Source organism: Dermacentor silvarum, chromosome 10 (genome assembly GCF_013339745.2).
Source record: "Dermacentor silvarum isolate Dsil-2018 chromosome 10, BIME_Dsil_1.4, whole genome shotgun sequence".
NCBI lineage: Eukaryota > Metazoa > Arthropoda > Arachnida > Ixodida > Ixodidae > Dermacentor > Dermacentor silvarum.
Genome location: NC_051163.1, coordinates 11,662,376 through 11,688,430, shown reverse-complemented (window position 1 = coordinate 11,688,430; position 26,055 = coordinate 11,662,376). Strand labels below are relative to the sequence as shown.

General features: G+C 47.3%; 2 protein-coding genes across 2 annotated transcripts; one reads left to right on the top strand and one right to left on the bottom strand.

Annotated features, from left to right (window-relative positions):
- Nucleotides 1-2,680: 2,680 nt before the first annotated feature.
- LOC119466613 (group XIIA secretory phospholipase A2) lies at nt 2,681-3,175 on the bottom strand. The gene has a single exon (XM_037727131.2). It carries the CDS (start codon nt 3,173-3,175, stop codon nt 2,702-2,704), a length of 474 nt encoding a protein of 157 aa, XP_037583059.1. The 3' UTR covers nt 2,681-2,701.
- An 11,334-nt stretch (nt 3,176-14,509) lies between these two features.
- On the top strand, nt 14,510-15,186 carry LOC119466612 (group XIIA secretory phospholipase A2-like). The gene has a single exon (XM_037727130.2). It carries the CDS (start codon nt 14,539-14,541, stop codon nt 15,010-15,012), a length of 474 nt encoding a protein of 157 aa, XP_037583058.1. The 5' UTR covers nt 14,510-14,538; the 3' UTR covers nt 15,013-15,186.
- Nucleotides 15,187-26,055: the final 10,869 nt, after the last annotated feature.

The window sequence follows — 26,055 nt, the reverse complement described above, 5'->3', positions numbered from 1 at the left end:
TGACCTCCGAAATGCATGGCGTGACGGTTCGTGCGAACTCAGAGAACCGCGTCATGCGGCAACCGGACTCCTCTCTCGCACTTCTTTCTGGACACGCTACGCCATCTAGTGGCACTGCCGCGAAGTCCGCGCGTGGAATCCGAGACGAGAAACCTGGCAGGCCTGCGAACTATGAGAATTGTTCCCTCGCTTGCCGCACACTCAGTGGCACGTACTCAATCACCCAAGTTGGCAAGCCATTCATTGAAGAGTAAATACCCAGTGCATTCATGGCGCAGCTCGTTTAAGGGTTCTTGGGAAAGGCGTTCATGGAAAAGCGGCACCTAACCAGTGCATTTGTGACACAGCCTGCAAATGCGTAGGGTTGCTGTCCTTGAGGTACTTTTGTGACGTGGGTTCGATTCCGGTCAGCATCACGGACTGCCTATATCACGTCATCCCGTAGACCCTCCCGACGTCACCGCCCACGATTCCTACACCTCTGTTCTCGCCATCTCCGACTTGAGTGATATACGCGATTAACAGCTCAGTGATGCTAACTTGTGGTCCATCATCGATCGTCTATGCTATAATCACTCCGACCCGTCCCTCCACCTGTTCGTGCTCCGTGACAATATTCTTTACCGTCGCAGCACTCACTCCAACAGTCCCGAGCTGCGGCTCGTAGTTCCTACGACCCTCCGTTCTACTCTTCTCCCCCAGCTCAACGATGCCCCAACAGCCGGCCACCTCGGAGTATCCCGCACATACGACCGCGTGCGGGGTCGGTTCTTTAGGCCAGGTCTTTACCATTCTGTGCGCCGGTACGTTGCTGGTTGTGAGCCCTGCCAACGCCGCAAGCGTTCGTCCTTGCAGCCTGCCGGCCCACTTCAGTCTATAGACATTCCACCTAGTCCGTTTCATCGCATCGGCCTCGATCTCGTTGGACCATTCCCGACTTCCTTTTCGCGGAACAAGTGCATCGCCGTAGCTACTGATTACGCCATACGATGCACCATCACATGGGCCCTGCCGACCAGTTGCGCAACTGACGTTCCAGACTTCCTGCTTAATGACGTCATCCTCCACTACGACGCTCCACGGCCGCTGCTGACAGATCGTGGTCGCTCTTTTGTTTCACAAGTTGTCGCTGACATTCTTCGTTCGTGTCCCACACGTCACTAGCTAACCACTGCCTACCACTCGCAGACTAACGGACTTTCCGAACATCTCAACCGCACGCTGATCACGTTATCCATGTACGTTTCAGAAGATCGCCGTGTCTGGGACAAAAGTTTGCCTTATGTCACATTCGCCTATAACTCGTCCCGCCACGACATCGCCGGCTTTCCCCCCATTTATCTCTTGTTTGGCCGCCACCCCACTTTGCCCTTCGAGAGACTACTTCCATCAGCTACGCACGCGTGTACAGAATATGTCCGCGACGCTGCTACTAGTGCTCAAACGGCTCGTCACATGGCACGGGAACCTCTCTCTGCCTCGATCGCAGCTGACTCAAAAGGCTCGTTACGATAGCCACCACAGAACCGTTAACTTCGAACCAGGCTCCTCGGTCCTTCTTTGGACTCCATTCCGCCACGTCGGCCTGTCTTCGAAACTTCTTTCCCGCTACTCTGGGCCCTACAAGATTTTACGCCAGCTCACCGAGGTCACCCCGTTGGATGGTCGCTCATCATCTTCAGTGCCCCCCACCGACATCGCGCATGTGTCCCGTTTCAAGCCGTACGTTTTCGCCTACAGCCTATTCCTTGTGTAAGCGCCGAGAGGGCGCTCCGACCGCTGGGGGTCATATGTTACAGGCCATTCCCGCATTCTGAAGAAGGAGCTCAGCAGGACGACCAAGATGACGATTGAAGAAGCTGTTGTTATTCTGCTATCTTGGCTGTGACTTTACTACATTACTACATATATTTTTTAAATATAATTTTACCTACTCTCTATCTACGTCACAATATTTTTCGACATTGTAGAGCGGCACATTCCTTGTGGCACATACCTAGTCACCCAAATTAGCAATAAAGCTGTTCATTGAAGAGCGGCCCACGCCTATTGACACCAGATACATAGTGACCCAATTTGGCATCGAAAAGGTTCATTGAAGACCAGCACAGACTAAGTGGCACATACGCAGTGCTCCAACTTGGCGTTAAAGAGTTTCTTTGAACAGTGGTGCCTATCCAGTCCCGCATCAACAGTGACCCATGTCGGCGTCGAAAAGCTTCGTTCGCACACACTCAGTACACTTTGGCAAATACTCAGTGATCCAAGTTGATGCGATGGTTGGTTGCGAACCTTGTTACCTCAGCACAGGAGCCTAATGCGCCAACGATTCAACCACAGACTGCCCAGTGATCAAGGTAGGCAGGAAAACGGTTAGATATAAAATAGATAGATAGATAGATAGATAGATAGATAGATAGATAGATAGATAGATAGATAGATAGATAGATAGATAGGCCGGGAAAGTAAGTGAAGTACCCTAAGAATGCTAACGCATTAAAAACCGAAAACAGACACACTCATTTATTTCGGTTTAAAATGTGAAAACGGCACGCAGATTATACCGAGGTGCTTCATAATGTGTGCAGATAAACCGGCATCGAGTCCGCATGTGGCGAGCCTTTCAGATATCCCGTGTACTGGATATAAGTCAGTACACCACAACACATATAAGGCTGGTTTCACAGCTCATGATGGTGTTTTAAAGTTCGTCATCGGATGTGCACACACACGCCTGCTTCTGCGACTTGATGAAGGGGTCGCAGCCCAGGTTCTTGGTCAAGCTCATGAACAGGTTGGCCGTCGAGACGCACGAGTCCTTGCCGGCCACCACCTTGGTGTCGCAGATGCGCTGCATGCACGCGTCGAAGGCCGCGTCGCATTGGCCCTTGTCCGCTAGGCACGTGTCGTAGCAAATGTCGTGCTCGTTGCAGCACGCCTCGAAGTCCGGGTGCGGCAGTGCCGACGCCGGCAGCCGGAAGGCCTCGGTGCCGCAGCCGTTCGATGAGCTCTTGTACAGGGCGCGAGGCGAGGGCTTCAGGGACCGCGGGCAGCTGAACTTGCAGCCGAGGCCACCGGCGACATCGTCTTCGCGACCTTGAGCCATCAAGGAAGGCTCCAAGACAATACACAGCAGCAGGAGGCCGGAGACCAGCGCGGCGTGGAAAGAAGACATGCCAGCGTGACTACCTTATAGTTTTACGATGACGCTTATTCTTCGCAGTTTGCCTCTGGAGCGCGCGCAGTTATGATGACGACGACGACGATGAGGATGATGATGATGATGGCAAAGATCTGTATTACGGCACGTTAATTGCTACTTGGTAAGCGTCTTCCCTTTTTCGTGCGTAGCGTTTCGCGTTCGTCAAGCACAGTCAGATCGTCAACGTTTTTTAAAATTCTTTTAACCGACTTTTAACCGCTTCACACTGATCGTTAAATTACGCCACGTCTGTTCACAATGTGCTCATTGCGCGAAACTGTTGTGACTGGCAAGACACGAAAACGTAGGTGTGCGAACATGTCCGACAAAGCGAGTTTCAATTAATGTTACTAGAACAACTTGTTTCTAGTTAAGTTGCCTACATTCAAGCTATCACTTACAGCAGCGTCTGAAGTAACATTTAAAGTTGAAGGCTCATTTTATCAGTAAATGTTTTGGCCCCGCCCATTTGAGGAGCCGGTGTTTGTTTAACGTATCTTTCAGAGGCAATATTTTCTCATCTACAAGTGCTTTTACACAGACAGATATAGACACTATTCGCATATTTCAAATACGCTAGAAACTCTTCGTTAGCTTTACCAAATCTAGGGAATGTGTAGGATGCCTATAAATGCTTAGAATGTTTACGAAGGCACCGCATGTTTTTATTATTACATGATTTGTTTTATTTAGTTGCCGCTGTTTCCGATTTTCTTCCTTGTGTTGTGTATTGAATTTCTCACTTTTTAAGGAAGCAAAGCGTTGCGTATATACCAGCCGCGGTAGCCTAGTGGCTATGGCGTTGCGCTGTTGAACTCAAGGTCGCAGGTTGGTTCCCGGCCACGGCGGCTGCATTTAGATGGAGGCGGAATGCAAAAAAAAAATGTCAGTTTCGCCCTAAGGGCGAAGCAATGAATGCGATAGCAACACAGCAATGTCATACGAAGTAAGGTGAGCGGCTTTGGTAGCAATATGAATTGTAGTAAACATGAGCTGATTAAGTAAGCAGGTGTGCTGCGGCGTAAGTAGACCGACATGAAGAGAGACTCGATGACCACGAGAAGGCGCGTGTGAAACGGTGGTGTTGATGAGAACCGCTTCCCGTGGGCAGCGCGTGCGAAGGGACGCACCTGTAGCGCTGCACTGCCGATCCGGGCAGCATTGCGTGTGTAGCGTGCGTTGGAAAATGTGGCCCGACTATTACGAACTGAATGAACAAGCGTGGTGTGAGCGCGCACAAACACGAAGAGATCACACTGAATGACAGCAGACAACGACTGTCAAAACGCTGGCAGCAAGCATACGCCGCAGCGGGCGAAGGTACGTGCGGTCTATCGCTTCAACGGAAACTGAGCGGCGAATGCACTTAAAGGTCAGAGCCGTGTGGAGACAAGAGACGGTGCGAGCGAGCGACGAGCGCGGTTGTTGGCAGAGAAGTGCGCCCCCCCCCCCCCCCCTTACTCCCTCCGGCGCTGACTTCCTGCTTCCTTGCTTGCGCGTGGGAGATTGAGTGCGTTCGCTCTCCGTGATAGCGCGCGTCTCCGCACGCTTCCTCTCGGGCATACGGCGCGCGGCGAAGATTTTATCTATAGGGAACCTCACGGCGACGGCGACGGCGACGACGACGGCAGAAATCCGGTTCAAGTGTCCATATAATTGCTATCGCAATAAAACGCCTGTTTACCGTGTATTGGCTGCACGTTAAAGAAACACCGAGGGTCAAAATTAATTCACTACGGGGTGCCTCAAAATGAAATTGTGGTTTTGGCCGTAAATACCCAGAATCTAATCTAAAGCACTGTATTCCACCATGTTGGGATATCAATCCACAAATCTAAGAAGCCATGAGTCGATAATAATAAAAGCTGCTATGCAAAATGAGAAACAATGTCACAAAGGATGACACGCCTTCGCTTGAAAACAGTCACTTCTTTTTCTGCTTTTATTGCGATAGCAATTATGGACACTCCAAGCGGATTTCTGCCGTCGGTGTCGTCGTCGCCGTCGTCGTCGCCGTCGCTGTGAGGTTCCGTATAAAGTCCAAGGACGTTAAAATCGTCGCCGCGCGCCGTATGCTATTTGGTACAATGATTGTCGACATAATTACACCTAAAAATAAAAACAACGTTTCTTTAAGCTTGCGTTCAGTGGCGAGCGTTGCGAGGAATGAGAGGCCCCTTGCGGCGTTCTAAATTATGCTCTAGACTCAGCACTACTGATTGCTACGGGTAGATTTCTAGAGTTCAGTAAATGTACACTAAAGGCGGATTATACACGCGGAAGTACGACACGGGGCTCGCCGGCGTGTTGTGGTCAAGCGGCATCCGGAGGATCCTGCGGCTCCGTTAATTCAATAACGCGCGTTCCGGGCGCACTATCGGCGACCGCCGCCACTTGGGACTTTGCGCCACACTTAGATCGTTGGTGTGAATTACAGCCGCAGGCGTTCGCGTCTTTGTTCCAACGTTATTGCGTTAGATGCCGGAACACTACCAGAGGACACGTGTTCTGCGAAAGCTGCGCGAAACGAGGTTGCCATTAAGCTCAGTGACGGACGTCGAAGTTCGGCCTCCCGATGCAAGCGCTAAGTTTAGATGTAGGGTGTGTGAGAATATTCGAAACCTCGAATGACGAACCGCGCAGTCTTCACTGTTCGATTCATAATCCATTGGAGTACTTAGCGTTCGAAAGTTCTGAGTGTTTAAGTTTTTTTTTTTTTTTTTTTTTTTTTGCCAAATATACGGGACAAGTGTGTCATCATTAAAGCCTGTCAGCGCGAAAGAAGACTGCAAGGCCGCTTGCGGTCCACACGTGACGAAACAAATAACAGAGCCTTTCTCAAGAGTACATAAAAATGACTGTGTTTGTCGTTCTAAAGCCACCACTTTTTGGCGCTAAAGTCTCAATTCTGGAATATGCGCCAACTAGCCCAACTTTCATCTGTAATTAAAAAATACATTTTATCCAAATAAACGTCGCAGCCTAAACATGACATGTACTCGTGCTTATACTCTCCCTCGATTTCTGTTCACATGGGATTTTCTCAAGTCATTATAAATGTCTGTGGCGCTTTAAATAAATTTCCCCCCTCTCTATGTTGTATTGAGCCGTGACTTATTTACGTTGTTGTGCATGCTGCATTTATTTTTATTTTTTCGCGAGATTGTTTTGCAAGAATTCTAGGGGGCGTTCAGAAACAATGATTTTTGAATTATGTGCGAAATATTTTTTTTTCTGCGTAAAGCAGAAATAAGAATATGGGGGAAAATTACAAAACAAAATTGTTTTTCTTCGGGCACATAAAGCTATATGAAATGCTGTTTTAAATGAAACTTTGAAAATCGGAAAGGAATGTGTTAATGTCACTACGTCTCCAGGTTATCTTACACGGAACTCTCAAAACGGCTGGTGGAGTTTTATTTACAGGTTTGATCATATCAACTCGCACATCCGGACATGTCCGAAGTACGCGTAGAAACCGCGAAAAAAATTTTCAAGTTACATGATTCTATTTAAAAGCAGAAATGTTTGATTCTCATCCAACATTTTCAGTATTCGCCCAATCCGAGAAGGCCTATACTGTCGCTTTCCAACTTTCCAGTTGTCAACTCTTAGTGCTTAGCGGGGGTGACCTTCAGTGTCACTGGGGCTCGTCCCACAGTAAAGATTGGAGACTGGGCCGACATGGGGAATATTTTAAGCAGACTGAAAGCAAACCTAAAATCGTACCGCCCTATAGTAGACGTAAAGACTGTGGGGACAGCCATGCCGTCTACCGTGTGCAGCGTGAAGCTGGGCCGATCAGACACAGCAGAAACATAGCCCGTTTTACTCGCATATGAGGAGCTGCCGCGCAGCCAGCCGATATACAACAGTAACAACACCGGGATGCACACAGGCTTGCTACTTATTGTGCGCATATGCGCACGCATACGCCGACAGTGCATCGTAAGGATAGCGAGCCGGGTGCGCAAGGCGTCCACGAGGCGGACCCCTGCTAATATCGAGTTCAAGATAATGAAACATAGAGTACTGTGGGGCCACAATAAGTATGAGGTGGTGCGTGGAATCTGGAAAGGAGTAATGGTGCCAGCTCTGACTATCGCAAATGCCATTCTTCGCGTAAAATCGGATATCTCGTCGGGGTTGGAAGTTAACCAAAGATCAGTAGGCCGGCTGGATTTGGGAGCGCACGGTAAAACCACAAATGAGGCAGTGCAGGGTGACATGGGTTGGACCTCTTTTGAAGTCGGAGAAGCGCAGAGCAAAATTAGTTTTGAATAAAGGCTCAGGAACATGGATGAAAAATAAATGGGTGGCTAAAGTGCACAAGTAGCTGTACACGAAAAGCGTGTACACAGAATGGAGGAAAAGGTCAAGAAAGTTGGCAACCAAGTACAGGGCAACTGAAACCGTAAATAGACAACCAGGAGTCATCAGAAAGAAAGTGAGAGCAATAGAGACCATGAATTGGATGCAAAGAATCAAAACAAAAAGGACCACGGAGATTTACAAGAATGAGAAGAAACAAATTAGAAGCGAAAATCTGTACGATAGCACAAAGGGCAGCGCCTTGCTATTTCAGGCTCGAGCCGGTTGCATAAGGACCAAAACATACCGGAGAAAGTATTCGGAACTAGATGACGCATGTGTATGTTGCAGCAAAGATCCGGAGACCATTCAGCACATCCTAATGGAATGCGAAGAGATTCACCCAGTGCGAACAGTAGGTAACGTACACCTTCCAGAAGCGCTTGGGTTTAAAGTGGACGGAAGCATCAATGGTCAGCAGTCGATATAAGCAATAGACGTTTAGAGCATTGATGGAGAAAAAATTTGAGAAAAAAAAATGTAAGTGAAATATATATATATATATATATATATATATATATATATATATATATATATATATATATATATATATATATATAAACTTGTTACATCTTATTACATCAATTACATCTATCAGGCGAGATGATGTCTGCTGGCAATAAAATGCTTTGCAGATAGCCAACGTGGATGAGAGCGCTAACCTAAATTGTAGAAACCTTGTTTTGTGCGCCGTTGGTTGCTTCCGTACATACAAAACTATGGATTTGTGCGCTTTGCATGCCACGTTCAGAAATTGCACAGAACTTACTGCATCTTCAAATACAAAAATTCTGCGAACGTCTTGTTCAATGGTTCCTCCATACTTAAGGCAAGTATACTTGCTTTAGGTAACGTGACATTGTGGATTGTACTTGAATGAAATGGCTGCAAAGCTCGCATGAGCATCCCTCATGGCTCTGCCATATCTGTTTTGCCGACATCAGCTTATGTAACCGCGGCTAGGTACAGAAAATTCTCTTTATCGCAAGGTCAACCGCCAGGGTGCGCCGTCGAGTACATACGTGGCAACATCGGCCTCCGCTTTTTCAAATTTTTCACTCCGGAAATCACCTCTAATTCCGGAGAGAAGCGGCACATTCGACGCCTAGCATCAAGCGGAATCCATCGACACCAAATTTGCAACGGTGGGCGGACGTTTCCCGAATTTGCAAGGCCTTTTCTGTCCGTCCACGCCGTCATGGTTAGGCCAGTTAAGCCTAACCACTCGTAGGTGGCTCGACAAGAGTGCCTGTACGGCGCTTTTCAACTGGTTACGCGTAGATGGCTACGGCGATGCAAATCACCATTGAAGGGGACGATATCGTTCCCGAAGAGATTAGCGAAAGCACAGGATGGACTACTGCGCTTTCAAAGCGGAAATCAGCACCAGCGAGCCAGTCCGGACAGGGTAATTAGCCCCCCAATGTGCTACGTGGCATAAACAAGGGTGCGGCTTTAACCAACGTCAAGAGGCGGCTCACGGCAGCGTCAAGGCTCCCTCGGCTTCCGAGGGAGCATATTAGAGTCATTGTTCGACCTCGGGGTGGCCTGGATATCAGGCAGACGGGTCATTTCAAGATAGCCCAGGCCCTCATTGCGGCGTCAGGGCTAACGTCCGGGGATGTAGAAGAGGATGTCATTTGCCCGAATACGGTCCAAAACATCATGGTGACAAGTACGCCTTCGGAGAGAAATTCCAGGGCTTACGTCAGGGTGGAATCTATCGTCATCGACAGAGCAAGCTATAAAGTCAGTGCCCATGTAGCTGCTTCGAGCAATACGTGCAAGGCGGTGATCCGGAATATCGATACCCGCCGCGGTGGCTGAGTCAGCTAAGGCGTTGCGCTGCTGAGCACAAGATCGCGGGATTGAATCCCGGCCGCGGTGGCCGCATTTCGATGGAGGCGAAATGCAAAAACGCCCGTGTGCTTGCGTTGTAGTGCACGTTCAAGAACCCCAGGTGGTGAAAATTAATACGGAGCCCTCCACTACGGCGTGCCTCATAATCAGAACTGGTTTTGGCATGTAAAACCATAGAAAAAAAGAAGAAGAAGGAATATCGATCCTGCCATCGCCCAAGACGAGCTCACAAAGCTTATTATCCAGTCGAAGAATGCAATTGCTATAGAGGTGAGAAGAATTAAAAGCACAAGCAGGGTCATAGTCCTCTTTGACGGACTCAAGATGCCAGACTATGTGAAGTGCGGTCCCAGCCTGGTGAAGTGTTCCCTATACCGCAGGCAGACCGACTTTGCTTCGCGTGTGGAGGATTAGGCCAGAGAGCTGATGTTTGGCCATCCCCGGAAGACGGGATAGGCCGAGGTTGTGGTGCCAGTAACCCGGATGATCAGCACAGCTGTTCCCCGAAGTGTGCCCTCTGCGGGGGTCGTCATCTCACCGCGGATAAGGATTGCAAGCAGGGATTTCAAGTCCCATACGTCGTCAGGCAAAGAAAAACAGCTAGACGCAATCAAGAAGTCCCCGTTGCCGATGTACGCGGAGACTCCCCCTCTCAAGTCGGCCATCAGCAGGAAATCCAGGTCCAAGAGTCGGGAGCGCAGAGACAGCCGCTATCGGGTAGTGGCAGATGATACCAGCCCAAGCCCGGACAGAGCTTCCTCCAGGGCTCGTTCAAGGGAGCGGTCCCAGGTCACGCTCACACTCGAGAGGGCGATCCCGTTCCAGGAACACATCCAGGATCACAGGTCGCTCCAGTACCCGGTCCCGCAGGCCGACCCTCAGCATCCACAAGCCGGCTAAGCAAGAAGCTGGTCCCACATGGGCGTACCGAGTCAAGGGAAAGCCCAAAAAGGTAACAGGGGTTCGCCGCCAGAGCATAGTAATGCTAGCGTAGCGCAGCTTGAGAAAGAGAATGCAATGCTGAAAAGAGTAATGGAACGACTCAAATCCGAGATGGCAGATCTAAGGAACGCGACTAAACGTAATTTAGCACAATCTCCCACGTCACCGCAGTCTGTCGCGGGCGAAACTCCCATGGAAGTCCCAGTTGACGAATCACCCAACGAACGCCCGGCTAAAAAGAGAGCCATAGCGGCACCAGAGCCTAGCAGTTCTGCCATGAAAACCAAGTCAGAAATCAAAGGCGCCATTAAATCACTTAGCATTACGATTGGGGCAACCAAAGCCACGCTTGATGGTCTCATGGAAAGTTTCAAATCAGTAACAGACTGGACGAGCCTGAGGAGCACGTGTTTGACATGAGTCAACCTGCACAGCCTATACTAAGGGGAAGAAGCCAAGCTCCGGCTCAAGCTAGTTACACGTGAAGGAAGCCTCATTCCCAGAGTCGACTCTATCCGTGTACAAGGCATGGTTATTGAATAAATTGGATGCAACAACCTCACGTTGACTTGAATCACCACGAAAACGGAAAATGTAATTAAGCTCATCAACAGAGTCTCTAACAGAAGGGGAGGCTTGAAGGAAGACAATCTGCTCAGGCTTTTCCACGCCTTTCTTATGAGTCACATCATTTATGTAACAGCTATGCACAATTGACACACTTCTGAGAAAAAGAAGTTGAACATCCTGATTCGGAAAAGCATCAAAAGGGTTGGCATTCCCATGTCCGCCAGTACAGAACGCCTCTATCAACTGGGAGTAAACAATTCATTGGAGGAGATCATCGAGGCGCAGGAATCGGCCCAACTGGCTCGGCTGCCCTGCCCCTTGGAGGGGAGAATTCTGGCCATCCTGGGAATTAACCCAGTACTTGTTGAAGAGAGAAGGCATCGAACCACTGACGAGCAAAGAGAAAACATAACGTTGCGCCAATCCTTCGGAATGTACACCCGCAGCACAATGGGGGAATGCGTAGGGCCAGGGCGATTGCGATCCTGAAGAAGATCAAGGACGAACCCCAATTGGTATGCTTTGTGGATGCGGCTCAATATGGCCGCTCGTCACACTTTTCCATAGTGGCAACAGATCACAGACGCCATGCTGTGTCGGCAGCCTGGGTGGCTCGGACCACTTCTAAAGCGGAGCAGGTTGCTGTTGCTTTGGCTCTTTTGGACGCCAACAGAATGCAAATCTACACAGATTCTAGATCGACAGTCACGGCGTTCACCTCGGGCTCCGCGAAAGAGGCAATCACTCCACATACGATCATTTGGTTTCCGGCACACTTGGGCTAAATATGGGCTCGCTCGCCAACCTCAATGACATTGCCCACTCCCAGGTGCGCGTACTAACTCTCTACGCGGGAGGAGGAGCCTTGTCACAGTCCAGTGTCCAAGAGTTCCGGGACACTCTTCCACCTTTAATGAATTCACTGAAGATTTCTGTCCGGAGAGAAGAATCTTTCCTCCACCACATAAAAAGCTCACAAGACCTCCGGCTTTAAGCCTTCGGATGCTTCAGACTAGCTCCTATCCTAGACTGGCCTTCATGCACTGTTTATTCTCGGATGTTTTTAGCTCACAGTGTCCTAGCTGCGGGGGGACATGGAATTTAGATCACATCCTGTGGCGGTGTCCCTCGTTACGAGAGGATAAGGACATCACTGAATAGAAGTGGAACTCGGCCATTAAGAGCTCGGAATACCTTGGGCTGTCCAGAGAGCCTGCGTGCGATGCGGCGGTTAGGTTGGGCCTAAGCGTCCATACGTGGGAGCGGCCCGCGGTGTCACCCATTGGGGCGGCGCTTCTCAGAATGCTTTTAATAAAGTTCTTCGTATCCGCATCCTTATCTTTATCGCAAAATTTCTCAAATTTTATTCTAACATCATCATCTGAATTCCATCATCTTTGTTTCCCATGGAATAACAATTCGTGTTCTTCGAGACAATTTGAAGTTTCCTTTAAAAATTGAGATGCCGTATACTGCCTCTAAATTTTTACTTGTATAGGTCTGGTCTCGTCGTGCTCCTCTATATTCTTTTTGCAATGTACCTGGATCCATTGAGCATCTTTTTATCTCGTGCTACCAATTTCTAAGACAAAGAAAACTATTAGAAATTTCAACTTGCACTATCGCTAACCTCGCCAATCATTCTTTCTTTCAGAGCGACTTCACTGGGATCCAGCCGCAGGGATGCTTTTCTCGCAGTTTACAATTTTAGTACAGGCACAAGAAGACTACCGTGAATTTCTAAAATGATCAATTGTTCATCTAGTTTTCTTATAGTAAATTATTTTATTTCAAAATTCTTAATATTATTTTTATAATTTCTTAGCTATACTTCTTTAACCCACGTTCTGCTCTTAATGTTTAGCATTTGTTTTAATTCTAATAAACTTAATTGAAACCGCATGCTTCTTGGCAAACACCCCCCCCCCCCCCTCCCCAGTAGTGGGTATGCGCTAATATTTGGAAGCAAGACAAGTTCCAACCAACCATGAAACTAAACCAACTCGCCCAAATCTCTGCTGTGCCAAATTTCTCACATCATGGCACTAAGGAATTCTAAACCCCGAGTATTGAAATTACATCCATTGGTATTATTGTTTATTGCTGATTACGTTTCACATATGCATATGGAGGAAGCAAGGAAAAAAGCCTGAGCCCCTCCCACAAAAAAAAAAAAAAAAAGAAGACAAAGAAAATTGCGAAGATAGAGAGAGTGTCATTCTTCGGAGACATTATTGCTCCTTTTGCTGAGCAGATTTACCGCCTTCATTATTGTCGACTTGTGGTTTTCTTTAATCTATGTGTCGATATCCCAACATGATGAAATAAAACGCTTTTGATTATATTCTGGGGTTTTGCGTGACAAAACCATGTGATTATGAGGCACACCGTAGTGGGGGACTGCGAAATAATCTTTATAAAAGGGACTCTTTAACGTGCACACAATGCATGGTACACAGACGTTTTTTTTTTTATTGCGCCCGCATGTAAATGCGGGTTCCACTGTCGGGATTAAACCCGCGACCTTGGGCTCAGCAGCGCAACGCCATATACTGTCCCACCACGGCGGGTATACAGCGCCTTTATTCAATAAAAGCTGGGAAATGAAAGACACAACAAAAGGAACAACCTTGGAAGCAAGGGCAACCACCGACAACTTTGGCACATAAGACCGCGGAATTCAATTCAACTAAAGACAACAAATATTATAATGATCAAAAGACGCGGCGAAACGGAGCAGGCCTGCGCATTTATGAAACATTGGAGTAATAAATTCTTGGGAGAATTGGAGCAATAAACATGGGAGTAATAAATTCAAAACTATGATATGGTTATGAGGCACGCGGTAGTGAGGAATTCGAGATTATTTCGACTACCTGAAGTTTTTACCATGCACCAATGCACGGTACACGGGCCTTTTTGCATTTCGCCCGCATCGAAATACGGCCGCTATGGCCGGGATTTGATCACTGTTTACAATTTACACGTTCGCTAGCTTTCTACATGAAAGCTAACGAAGGAAAGAGTGTAGCGCATTTAGTATATAGAAAAATGTTTATTCTTCTCTCTGTGTAAAAACACTTGTAGATGAGAAAGTGTTGCCTCTGACAGATTTAATAGACGAAAAAAAAAAGTCCTAAAGTGAGGCTCCCACTCTTAATGTTGCTTGAGATGCTGCTGTAGGTGGATTGCTGATGAAATCAGCTTTACTAGAACACGTTGCTCTAGTAACCTTGGTTTACACGGGCTCTATAAATATGAGCGCACCTACGTTCTTGCGTCTTGTCAGTCACAATACGTTCCCGCAATAAACGTATTGTGAACGCACGTGGCGTAATTTAACGAGCATTGCGAAGCAGCTGTATATTAGTAGGCTAAGAAAAGAAGAAAAGAGAAAGGTTGACGATCTGACTGTGCCTGACGAACGCGAAACGCTGCGCACGAAACAAGGAAGACGGTTACCAAGTGGCAATTAACGTGTCGCAATAGAGATTGTTGCCATCATCATCATCGTCATCGTCAATTGCGCGCGCTCCAGACGCAAACTGCGAAGAAGAAGCGTGATCGTAAAACTCTAAGGTAGCCACACTGTCATGTCTTCTTTCCACGCCGCGCTGGTCTCCGCTCTTCTGCTGCTGGTGATCGTCTTGGGGCCCTCCTCGATGGCTCGAGGTCACAAAGACGATGTCGCCGGTGGCCTCGACTGCAAGTTCAGCTGCCCACGGTCCCTGAAGCCCTCGCCTCGCGCCCTGTACAAGAGCTCTTCGAACGGCTGCGGCACCGAGGCCTTCCGGCTGCCGGCGTCGGCACTGCCGCACCCGGACTTCGAGGCGTGCTGCAACGAGCACGACATTTGCTACGACACGTGCCTAGCGGACAAGGGCCAATGCGACGCGGCCTTCGACGCGTGCATGCAGCGCATCTGCGACACCAAGGTGGTGGCCGGCAAGGACTCGTGCGTCTCGACGGCCAACCTGTTCATGAGCTTGACCAAGAACCTGGGCTGCGACCCCTTCATCAAGTCGCAGAAGCAGGCGTGTGTGTGCACATCCGATGGCGACCTGTAGGACTCGTGGATGATTCGTGAAACCAGCCTCACGTGCGTGGTCTCCAGACTTGTACACGGGTTACCTGAAAGGCTCGCCACTTGCGGATTTGATGCCGATTTATAGGTCTGCACACGTTGTGAAGCGCCCGGGGGTACTCTGCGTGCCATTTTCGCATTTGAAACCGGAATAAATGAGTGTCAGTGCTTTCGGTTTTTCATTAGAGCGTTCTTTTCTACGGTGTGCAGCTCGCGTGCGTCCAGCTTGACATCTACAGCGTGCGTGCGAGCTCACTCTTCCTCTTCCCTCAGTTCTCTCCACCGTCTCCGCGCTTGCCACTCGCCTTGTGCAAATCGCCCACGCCGTTAACGTTTCTAGGCGGTGCCAGTTCTATGGCGGATAGTGCGAGTGAAAGTGATGACAGTTAAGTTGACGGGAAACGATTGGCCTGTCTCCTCGGTCGCAAGAGCAGATAAAAAAAAATTGCGTAAAACTGGAGGCGCAATGCTAAAGAGACAGTGGAGCTAATGGGCACCTAGCTAGTCCTGGCTTTTGGGATAGGCTAAGCACGACAAAGTTATCCCCAGCATTTTCCGTTTTTATTGATTATTGATCAATTATAGATTAGCTATTGGCTATCGATTGGTTATTGCAAGGTACTGGCCACGTATTTGGGCTAGGCTAAGCACTACCAAGTCATCCTCAGGATTTTAAGAAATTTATTGATTATTGATTGATTATTGATTAGCTATTGATTGGCCATCGATTGGCTGTCGATGAGTGACTAAGCTTAAGTAGTCCCAACCACGCTTATCTAGACTTAGCCAGGCTCAGCTTCGCTAATTCACAGGGATATGTGCCATTGCGCTTGGACCCTTTCTGCACTACCGCCAGGATTGTCCCACATTTTCTGTTCGCGCGTTACGTACTTATGGCTGGCTTAAACAGCTCCTCTGTCAAAACGCGTTGAACATCTACAGCAGGAGAGTCAGGTGCTCAAAACGGAGTTATAGAAACTTACATTTCGAGTAGACACTGCAGGACGAGAACTGTGCCTTGCGGCAAGTCAACGTCAACGTACAAGCGAAAGCCGCACAGAAAGAATTCATCAGCAGCACTCTATTAAAGAAGAAGAAGGAACTTGGAACAAGAGGAGGACTGCCTTAATGATCTTTCACCCGAGCTCACCCAGATTTGTCAGAAGAAGGTTCAGCTGAAGCAGTCTGGAGCAAGTACAAGAGACGCTTGTGAACAAGTTCTCGCTGAAGATAGAACGCTTAGAAGCGCAGACTTTAGTTAAGGAGAATTTCGGCATGGAGAAGGATATTAAGGCAATGAGCCTTTGTTCAATAATAAAACAAACATCAAAAAAGTCTCAATTTGTCGTACCATCTACTAAAGGTGGTTCTTATTGTCCATGGTGGAATTCTGACTGTGAGCGAGAGTTTAGACGTCGAAAAGCTGCATGGAAAAAACTTTTATATAACCAATGCCCTGTAAATTGGGCAGATTATACATATGTAGCTGCTACATTTAAGCGAACAGTTGCAAAAGCTAAGGACGATTACGATTCGAAACACTACACATATCTTTCCAAGTCTAGTAATAAAAAAGCTCTGTTTAAATTTCTTCGATCCCGTAAAGTTATACCAGCCCCAGTGAATATCGACTCAGTCGTTCTATCAACAAAGGAATTATCAGAGTCACTTGAGAAAATTGCTAAAGGTCTAGCGCAGCGATTTACACATAAATTGCCATCAGGACTATCGAAACCTCCCTCGGGAGACGACTTTGTGGAAGTCACATTGACAGAGCTTGAAAACATAATTAGATTATTACCGGCGTCAGCACCAGGCCCAGATGGAATTACAACACGAATGCTAAAAGTTTTGTTTGATTATGCGCCTCAAGACCTATTAAATATAGTAAATTTTTCTCTAAAAAATTCCTGGGTTCCAAGAGAGTGGAGGGTAGCTAAAATTATTCCACTGTTGAAGAAAAAAGCAGCTGGACTTAACCTAGACAACATAAGGCCAATTTCTCTTACTTCCAATGTCGTAAAATTAATAGAAAGGATTATTCATGGGCGCATAACACATTCTATGCAGGACGATACAATTCTCAGTCCTTGTCAGATTGGATTTCGTCCCGGGCACTCGATATGGTGCGCTCATGTCGATCTAGAGAGCCGCATTAAACTAGCTCGTCGCAAACGAGAGTATGCAGCTTTGGTGACGCTAGATGTGGCGAAAGCATACGACACTGTCGAATACCTAATTCTATTCAATAAACTGAAGTCTACGAATTTACCGAAGTATATTACCGCATGGATATATGAATTTATGAGAGATAGAGAATTTTATTGTTATCAACACGGCATTTCGACGTCTAAATACAAGCAAACAAGAGGTGTACCACAGGGTGCCGTTCTTTCACCCATTTTGTTTAACGTTTTGCTAAGCACAATTCCTTTGTCCAGGGAAGTGAACGTTTATGTTTATGCGGACGATATTGCATTTTTTACATCTGCAACTAATGTACACTCACTGCACCAGTCGTTGCAGAGTTACCTAGGAAGGCTTGAGACATGGCTAGATGAGTTATGTATGTCCTTAAATGTTAATAAAAGTGCTGTGCTAGTGTTCCCGTTAACTGCACCAGTGCACATATCCCTCCAATATCACCAGGAAACCATTCCTCAAGTTGACTCAGTGAAATACCTTGGTGTCATATACGATGAAAAGCTTGTCTGGCGCACTCACATTGAACATATCGCAACAAAGGCCGAACGTGCCGTAGCTATGCTCCACCGGCTCAGTCACCGTCGCTCTGGACTACGCAGGGATACTTTAATGAGGATATATAAAATGTATATTCGGCCCATATTAGAATTCGGTTGCGTGTTATTCTCCGGTGGTCCCGCCTATAAAATTAAACCTCTGATACTATTAGAAAGAAAATCTCTACGATTATGCCTTGGGTTACCTAGATTTGTTGCCAACACTGTGTTATATCAGGAAGCTAATATACCCACTCTAGATTGCAGATTCCGCATGCTTACGGTTCAGACTTTTTTTAAAATTTATGAATTTTCAAGGAGGCGTGCTCAATACATATTTTTCACTGAACCGTCTGAGTTTTTTAATGTATCGTGGTCGAGATTACACAATCCCCAGATAATATTTGTGCACGCACAGTTACAACAATTGAATGTGTCATTACGTGAAGTTTGCCATTCGAATAATGCCTTAACAGACCTCAAAATTGAATTCGAGGACATATTTCCAAATCATGCTAAACTATTGCCTAGCCGACATTTAAACAATATATTAGAAGATCAGCTAAACCAGCTAGCTACTGACAACATAATAGCTACCGACGCTTCCGTGTGCAATGAGAAGGCAGGAGTGGGGATCTTCTCTGAATCTCTTCAATGGTCTTACTCTCTTCGCCTTCCCGACTTCACACCCATTTTTCAGGCAGAACTAATAGCGATTATATTAGCCCTACGAAAAATTCCCCAAAACGATTCATTAGCGGTTATTGTCACTGACTCACTGTCTGTATGCACAGCACTTACAGCCTCGTCAAATTCAAAAATTTTGCGAACATTTTGTTCAATGGTTCCTTCGTACTTGCGGCAAGTATTCTTGCTTTGGGTACCGGGACATCGCGGTTTGCACTTGAATGAAATGGCTGATTCACTCGCACGAGCATCACTTAATGGCCCTGTCATATCTGTTTTGCCGACATCGGCTTATGTCACCGCGGCTAGGTACAGAAATTTCTCTATATCGCAAAATTCCGCAAAATCTATTTTAACATCGTCTTCTGATTTCCATCATCTTTGCTTCTCATGGAATAAAAATTGGTGTACATCAAGGCAATTGGAAGTCTCCATTACAAAATTGAGATGCCGTATACCGCCACTAAATTTTTACTTACACAGGTCTGGTCTCGCGATATCCCCTTTATGTTCTTTTTGCAATGAATCCGAATCCATTGAGCATTTCTTCCTTTCGTGCCGCCGATTTTTAAGAGAAAGAAAAATCTTAGAAATTGCATTTCGAAATCTTGGCTTATTATTAACCTCACCAACCATTCTCTCCTTTGGGGCGACTTCACTGGGACACAGTCACAGGGATGCTTTTCTTGCAGTTTACAATTTCATTAGAGATACAAAAAGATTACCTTGCTGAATTTCTAGAATTATGAATTATTCCTATTACTTCACTTCTTTATGACAAAATTCCTTTATCTCAAAATTAAGATTAAATCTCAAATTAAGAATAAGTTTTTGTAAAATTCGAGAAATAAACATAATTGAAACCGCCTGCTTCTTGGCCAATCCCCCGTAGTGGGTATGCGCCAGAGTTTGGGAAACAAGACAAGACAAGACAATTTCGAGCAGGTGCGCCTAGAGAAATTGGCGCCGGAGTGCACGCTGAATCAAGAGCAGGAGGCGCCAGTGAAGCGTATGAGGAAGCATTTTCTGAGCTAACTGGAGGTGGAGAAGCAGTTGTTACCCAACAAGACCATGATGTTCAGTCCGCTCAGGAGAAGCGCCAGGTTCGAGAGGAGAAAATGCACCTGCAGAGCAAGCTGCATAAGAAGATGTACCAGCGCGAGGGCATCTGCAGCCTGCTCTCAAAGTTGGTGCCAAGTGTGAAGCTGGACAAGAAGAGGTATTAACGAATTCTCTGCACATTTTATGCGGTCCAGGACTGCGTCAAGTCCAATTCCTTGCAACCTATCATCAAACTCTACCGGGTCTCTGTCCATCCAGTCCTTCGGGTTAGAGGAGGCCCTGGTGGTGTGCCGGCCAGACTACCACGCAAAGCCCTAAGCACATCCGTTCAGTTCAGTTTCAGTTCAGTTTATTACCTTGAAAGTCCCCCGTAGCGGCATTACATAAGGGGTGGGTTTTATAAAATCGCGCAAACATCGTGGTAAATAATCACTTAACAAAATGGTCTGTGACAAGTTCTATAAAGGAAGATGGGCAGGCGGTAGTAGCGATGTTGGGGGGAAGGCCATTCCAGTCTGTCGCGGTTCGGAAGAAAAAAATGTCACAGTTTCGCCCTAAGGGCGAAGCAATGAATGCGATAGCAACACAGCAATGTCATACGAAGTAAAGTGAGCGGCTTTGGTAGCAATATGAATTGTAGTAAACATGAGCTGATTAAGTAAGCAGGTGTGCTGCGGCGTAAGTAGACCGACATGAAGAGAGACTAGATGACCACGAGAAGGCGCGTGTGAAACGGTGGTGTTGATGAGAAGCGCTTCCCGTGGGCAGCGCGTGCGAAGGGACACACCTGTAGCGCTTCACTGCCGATCCGGGCAGCATTGCATGTGTAGCGTGCGTTGGAAAATGTGGCCCGACTATTACTAACTGAATAAACAAGCATGGTGTGAGCGCGCACAAACAAACACGAATAGATCACACTGAATGACTGCAGACAACGACTGTCAAAACGCTGGCAGCAAGCATACGCCGCAGCGGGCGAAGGTACGTGCGGTCTATCGCTTCAACGGAAACTGAGCGGCAAATGCACGGCGCATAAAGGTCAGAGCCGTGTGGAGATAAGAGACAGTGCGGACGAGCGACGAGTGCGGTTGATGGCCGAGTAGAAGTGCGCCCCCCCCCCCCCCCCCCCCGCGCTCCCTCCGGCGCTGGCTTCCTGCTTCCTTGCTTGCGCGTGGGAGATTGAGTGCGCTCGCTCTCCGTGATAGCGCGCGTCCCCGCACGCTTCCGCTCGGGCATACGGCGCGCGGCGAAGGTTTTATCTATAGGGAACCTCACGGCGACGGCGACGGCGACGTGAGGTTCCTGATGCGGGTTCCAGATAGCTGACGCGTATTCTAGTTTCGGCCTAACAAGTGACTTATAAGCTAATAATTTTACGTCTGGTGGAACGTTCCGTAGGTTCCGTTTTAGAAAGCGTAAGGTTTTTTTTAAGCTGAGGAGATAATGTTAGTGACATGTGCGCGCCAAGATAAATCATGAGATGTGGCTACACCTAGATACTTATAAGACTGCACTGGTTCTAGCGGCATGTTATTAATTGTGTATGGGAAGAAGATGGGGTTTCAACGGCGGGAGAAGGACACGCATTTACATTTGTTGGCGTTAAGGGTCATCAGCGAATTGCTACACCATTCTAAGACACTGTTAAGATCATTCTGGAGAGCAGTTTGGTCAAAGGAGTTATTATCTGGGTCTCTAAGTCGCTGGCATACCTATGGACAGTCCCTCTTTCAACCAAGTGGGTCTACAGGACCTCCACCTGCAATCCGGCTGTCTTCCCTATTTCCATGAATTGTCAACACGCTGCATGCTACCACACCCTGCTAGGTTCCCTTCCTTGAAACGGGCCAGCATGCACTAATCATCACGGGAGCGGGTTTCCAGTGCAATTTTCCCAGCAGCAGCTGTGGTGTCATGAATAGCACAGAAGCATTTAATCTCTAGAAAACCGACACCACTGACTGTACCAGCTGCAACGTCCCTAATGATGAACTGACTCACAGCTTCCCAACAAATTACAATGATGGAACCTCCGCCTGTGCTTCTATATACAGAAGTCACAGTCAATTTTATGTCATACCTATTGAAGGGAAACCCCGTGTGAGATTGCAACAAGAATGGGATTTTTTCAGTGTACTTTACTGCGAAGGAAGGGTTACAGACTCACTGGAGTCGGTGGGTTTTGCTACGAGTAGTTGACGTGCCTCTAGGTTCTGTGGATGGCCACAGTATGCTAACTCACCATGTTTGGCTGCCCAGATTTCATGGCAGTGCCAGGTTGCATATGCTTTAACGTTTCCCCTGCGGTGGAGATGGAAGACCAGCGAAGCTGTACTATGGTGGGAATTATGTATTTCCAATGATGATTATTAAGATGTGATGGTGTAATTGGTTATTTGAACTATTAAAGAATGAGAAATATATACGATCCGGTGGTATTCATTTATTTAGTGACCACAGGGACCATGGCCTTATGGTCACTACGGTACACCTCCATGGGGTGTACGGCAAAGGCTGCCACGTTCTTCATAAACACGTCACCAACGCCGCGTGCGTTCGGTGCGAACGTGGGCAAAACGCCGCCGCCGTCGAAAACAGTGCTGCGCGTTGCAAAGCATCAATTGCGATAGCAAATTAGTAGCGAGCTATACGGAGTAAGGATAGTAGTTTTATCGGCTGTATAAACTTGGACATATTCGCTTACTACCTGAATTAACAAGGATGGTGTGAGCGCGCACATGCAAACATGAATAGATCCCACTATATGACCGCACACAACCGCTGTCAAAATGCTGGCGTGAGCAAGCGCGCCAGCAGCAGCGAGCGAAGGCTCATGCGGTCTATCACTTCAACGGAAACTGAGCTGCGAAAGCACAGCGCATACAAAGGTAGGAGCCGTGTTGCAGATCACTTTCAAGATACGGTGCGCGCGACCGCGCGTCGCCGCGCAAAGTACACGTACGCAGTGAATTGCTCGCAGAGCAAAAGCCGCACTCCCTCCCTCCCGCGCTGCCATCCAGCTTTCCTCCAATCGCGTGGGTGATTGAGTCGCCAGTTCCCCTTGCGCCCGGTCGCAAGATACGCATTTGGTGGCGCAGCTAAACGTCGCCTCCCCTCCCTCCCGTCCCCCCACGGCCTTTCGCGCGAACAAAAGAAGTCGCGTTTGCTCTCCGCCATGCGTTCGCTCCTCATGAAAGAGCACGTCCCTCGCGCGCTTTCACTCGCGCATACAGCATACGGCCAAGAGTTTTTTTCTACATGTGGACACGACCATCGAAGGCTGAGCCCTTAACAGCTTCGCTGTAAAAACCGCTGCATTTGTGATGGATGATATCCGCGTATGGCGACGAACACATTTTCTTTGCAAAAACCTGGTAAGATGATTGCCAAGGTATGTGAATAACCCCATTTATGCAAACCAAAGAAAACAAAATAACATTCTAGCAATACTTCGAAAATATACTGCCGGTGTTGATAACGGTGTTTGATGATGGCGGCACAAATAATCGTCGACGTGTTTTGGTAGATCACATGACAGTGTAACGGCGATGTGGCTCCTTATGAAACCCGGTTTCCTAACCTTTTAACGACGAGTGTTGCCTACATACCAGACATTTTTAAATGCGTAAGCAATTTTTGACTACCCAACGAGGAAACCTGTTTGTTCGTCATGTAAGACGAATGCAATGGCTGATACCCCCGTAAGCAAGCAAAAAGTGCAATGGCTCATACCCCCGTCAGGCTGAGGCCACAAGCGTTCAGCAATGTGAAGCGAATAGTGCATACATTCATTGCAATCACAGAACAGCACACGGTTCAATAAAGGACAAGCTCATGAACAAGCATCTGAGCCATCAATAAAGATTGCATACCCCATCAGAAGTCGAAGTGATGGTAGTGCAACAGCTTCGCTGGACATCTACTTTCGCATATTGATAACAACCGATAAGGGTTGAGGGTCGGATCCAGTCCGCTAAGTTTGATAATGCCCAATAAAGCTTGATAAGTGTTTATGCTGGTCGGATCAAGCTTGATAAGATTGATAATGACACCACTCTGCGTGGAGATGAGCAAGCGGCACAATGCTTACGCATACTTAGACAACTCCAGTGGAGTTTCTCGGGTAGTATTGCGATAGTGATTATATGGACACTAAGGGGGGATTTCTGCCGCCGCCGTCGCCGTCGCCGTGAGGTTCCGTATAAAGTCCAAGGGCGATAACATCGTAGCCGCGCGCCGTATGCTGTATGCGCGAGTGAAAACGCGCGAGGGACGCGCGCTTTCATGAAGAGCGAACTATGGCGGAGAGCAAACGCGACTTCTTCCGTCGTGCGAAGGGCCATGGGGGATGGCAGGGAGGGAGGAGAGGCGACGTTTAGCTGCGGCACCAAATGCGTATCTTGCGACCGGGCGCAAGGGGAACTGGCGACTCAATCTCCCACGCGAAAGGAGGAAAGCGGGAAGGCAGCGGGGGACGGAGGGGATGCGGCTTCTACTCCACCAGTAACTGCGTACGTGTACTGCTCGTACTTTGCGCGGCTACGGGCTGTCGCGCGCACCGTACCTTGAAGGCAATATCCACACGGCTTTTACCTTTGTATGCGCTGTGCATTTAGCGGCTTAATTTCCGTTGAAGCGATAGACCGCACGAACCTTCGCTCGCTACTACCGCACTTTCGCACGCCAGCGTTTTGACCGTGGTTGTCTGTGGTCATCGACACCATGCTTCTTAATTCAGTTAGTAAGCGAATGTGTCCAAGTTTATGCAGCCGATAAGACTACTATCCCTACTCCGTATAGCTCTCTGATAATTTGCTATCGCAATCGATGCTTCAACTCTTGGGCGAAACTGTGGATTTTGAACAGCGAAGCTGTTTAAGCCAGCCGTAATTAGTGGTGCGTATCGCGAAACTACCAAGAAAGAAAAGCTTTCTTTCCGAGGCGGGATTTGATCCCGTGTACCTCCAGTTCCAAAGCGAGCGTCGTAACCACTAGGCTATACAGCCACGCTTGCAGAACATGCATTTATGCGAACCATATGATGATGATGATGATGATGATGATGATGATTATGCTCAGTACAAATGGCACATACCCACCGTGGGGGATCGGCCAAGAATAGGGCGGTTTGGAGCAAATGTATTAAAAAAAATAGAAAAAGATTGAAAGAAAGAAAAAAGACAGATGAATTCTCGGTGTTCTAATTAATTATTATAATTGACTATTTTAGGAACGCAGTCAATTCGAATTAATGATAAAGTTTTGCATTGCAGTACAAACATTCTGGGGGCTGTACCCCAATGTGGAAGCTCCAAACGAAAGCAAAACAGGAGCGTTCATGCTGAGGCCAAGTTTGTTTAAAGGGTCCTCAAGCACCCTTTTCCTTACTGGGGAGAATCGTCGGCAAGCAAGGCGAAAGTGATCAATAGTTTCTGGTTCACCGCACTGTATAAACAAAGGAGATGCCGCTAAACCAAGCCTGTGTGTATAGAGATTTAGTGTCCGGATGCGGCAACGTAGCATCGTTAGTGTAATATCTAATTTTCGTGTTGGACAGAATTTACGACTCCAAGGGAATAGTAGATGGTGGTAATCAGAATGCGAAGCCATACTAGAATTACATATCTCATTCATCATTGTTAATCTCCTAAACCTAGAGGCAGTGATATAGGCGGCTGGGTGAACGGCAGGTACTAAAGGACCACCCAGGGAAGCCTTTGCTAATGAATCTGCACACTCATTCAAAGGCAAACCTTTGTGCCCGGGCACCCAAATTAGGCGAAACAAACGCAAATGAGACGGAGCCAAAAGATATAACTCTTGCAAATGGCACATACCCACCGTGGGGGATCGGCCAAGAATAGGGCGGTTTGGAGCAAATGGATTAAAAAAAATAGAAAAAGATAGAAAGAAAGAAAAAAGGCAGATGAATTCTCGGTGTTCTAATTAATTATTATAATTTTTGAGTCACTACGCGTTGTAAGCGATCAACATAGAGAGAGTGAGCCGGTGATAATAGCAACTGATGAATGAGAGGGGTTCAGCTTCCGCAATGCTAAAACCACAGCTAAAAATTCTGCTGTGTAGATAGGAGTAAAATCTGGAAGTCTAATCAAATAGGACCAATCTAGCGAATGAGAAAAAATTCCTACACCTGCCTTTTCGTTGTTATGTGATGCATCTGTAGCTATTATAGCGTCGGTTTGAATATGACACAAGTGATCATCCAGCAAGGCATTGAGAATTCGTCAAGATAGATGTTTTGCATCATTTGGCTAGATGTTATTAAAAATAATTTCTAGAGAGACGGTAGTAGACTTTGCAGGCGTTATCTTATAGAGTTCAATAACTTCAATAACATTCAATAGCTCGAGTATTGCCTGCGCAAAAACCACCTGTGGCATGTGAAAACGGGGCCAGTGGACATTAAAAAATAAAGTGGGCTGACTTATTAAAACTGTCTGGTGTCTTCTGAAAGGTGATTCGTGAAGTCGCAGAAAGGTTTGGAATGTTAGTAGTCTAAATCTAGCCATTAA

Bases quoted from the DNA above. Each gene is read 5' to 3' on its own strand.
- LOC119466613 (XM_037727131.2), bottom strand. From the start codon at position 3,175: ATGTCTTCTTTCCACGCCGCGCTGGTCTCCGGCCTCCTGCTGCTGTGT.
- LOC119466612 (XM_037727130.2), top strand. From the start codon at position 14,539: ATGTCTTCTTTCCACGCCGCGCTGGTCTCCGCTCTTCTGCTGCTGGTG.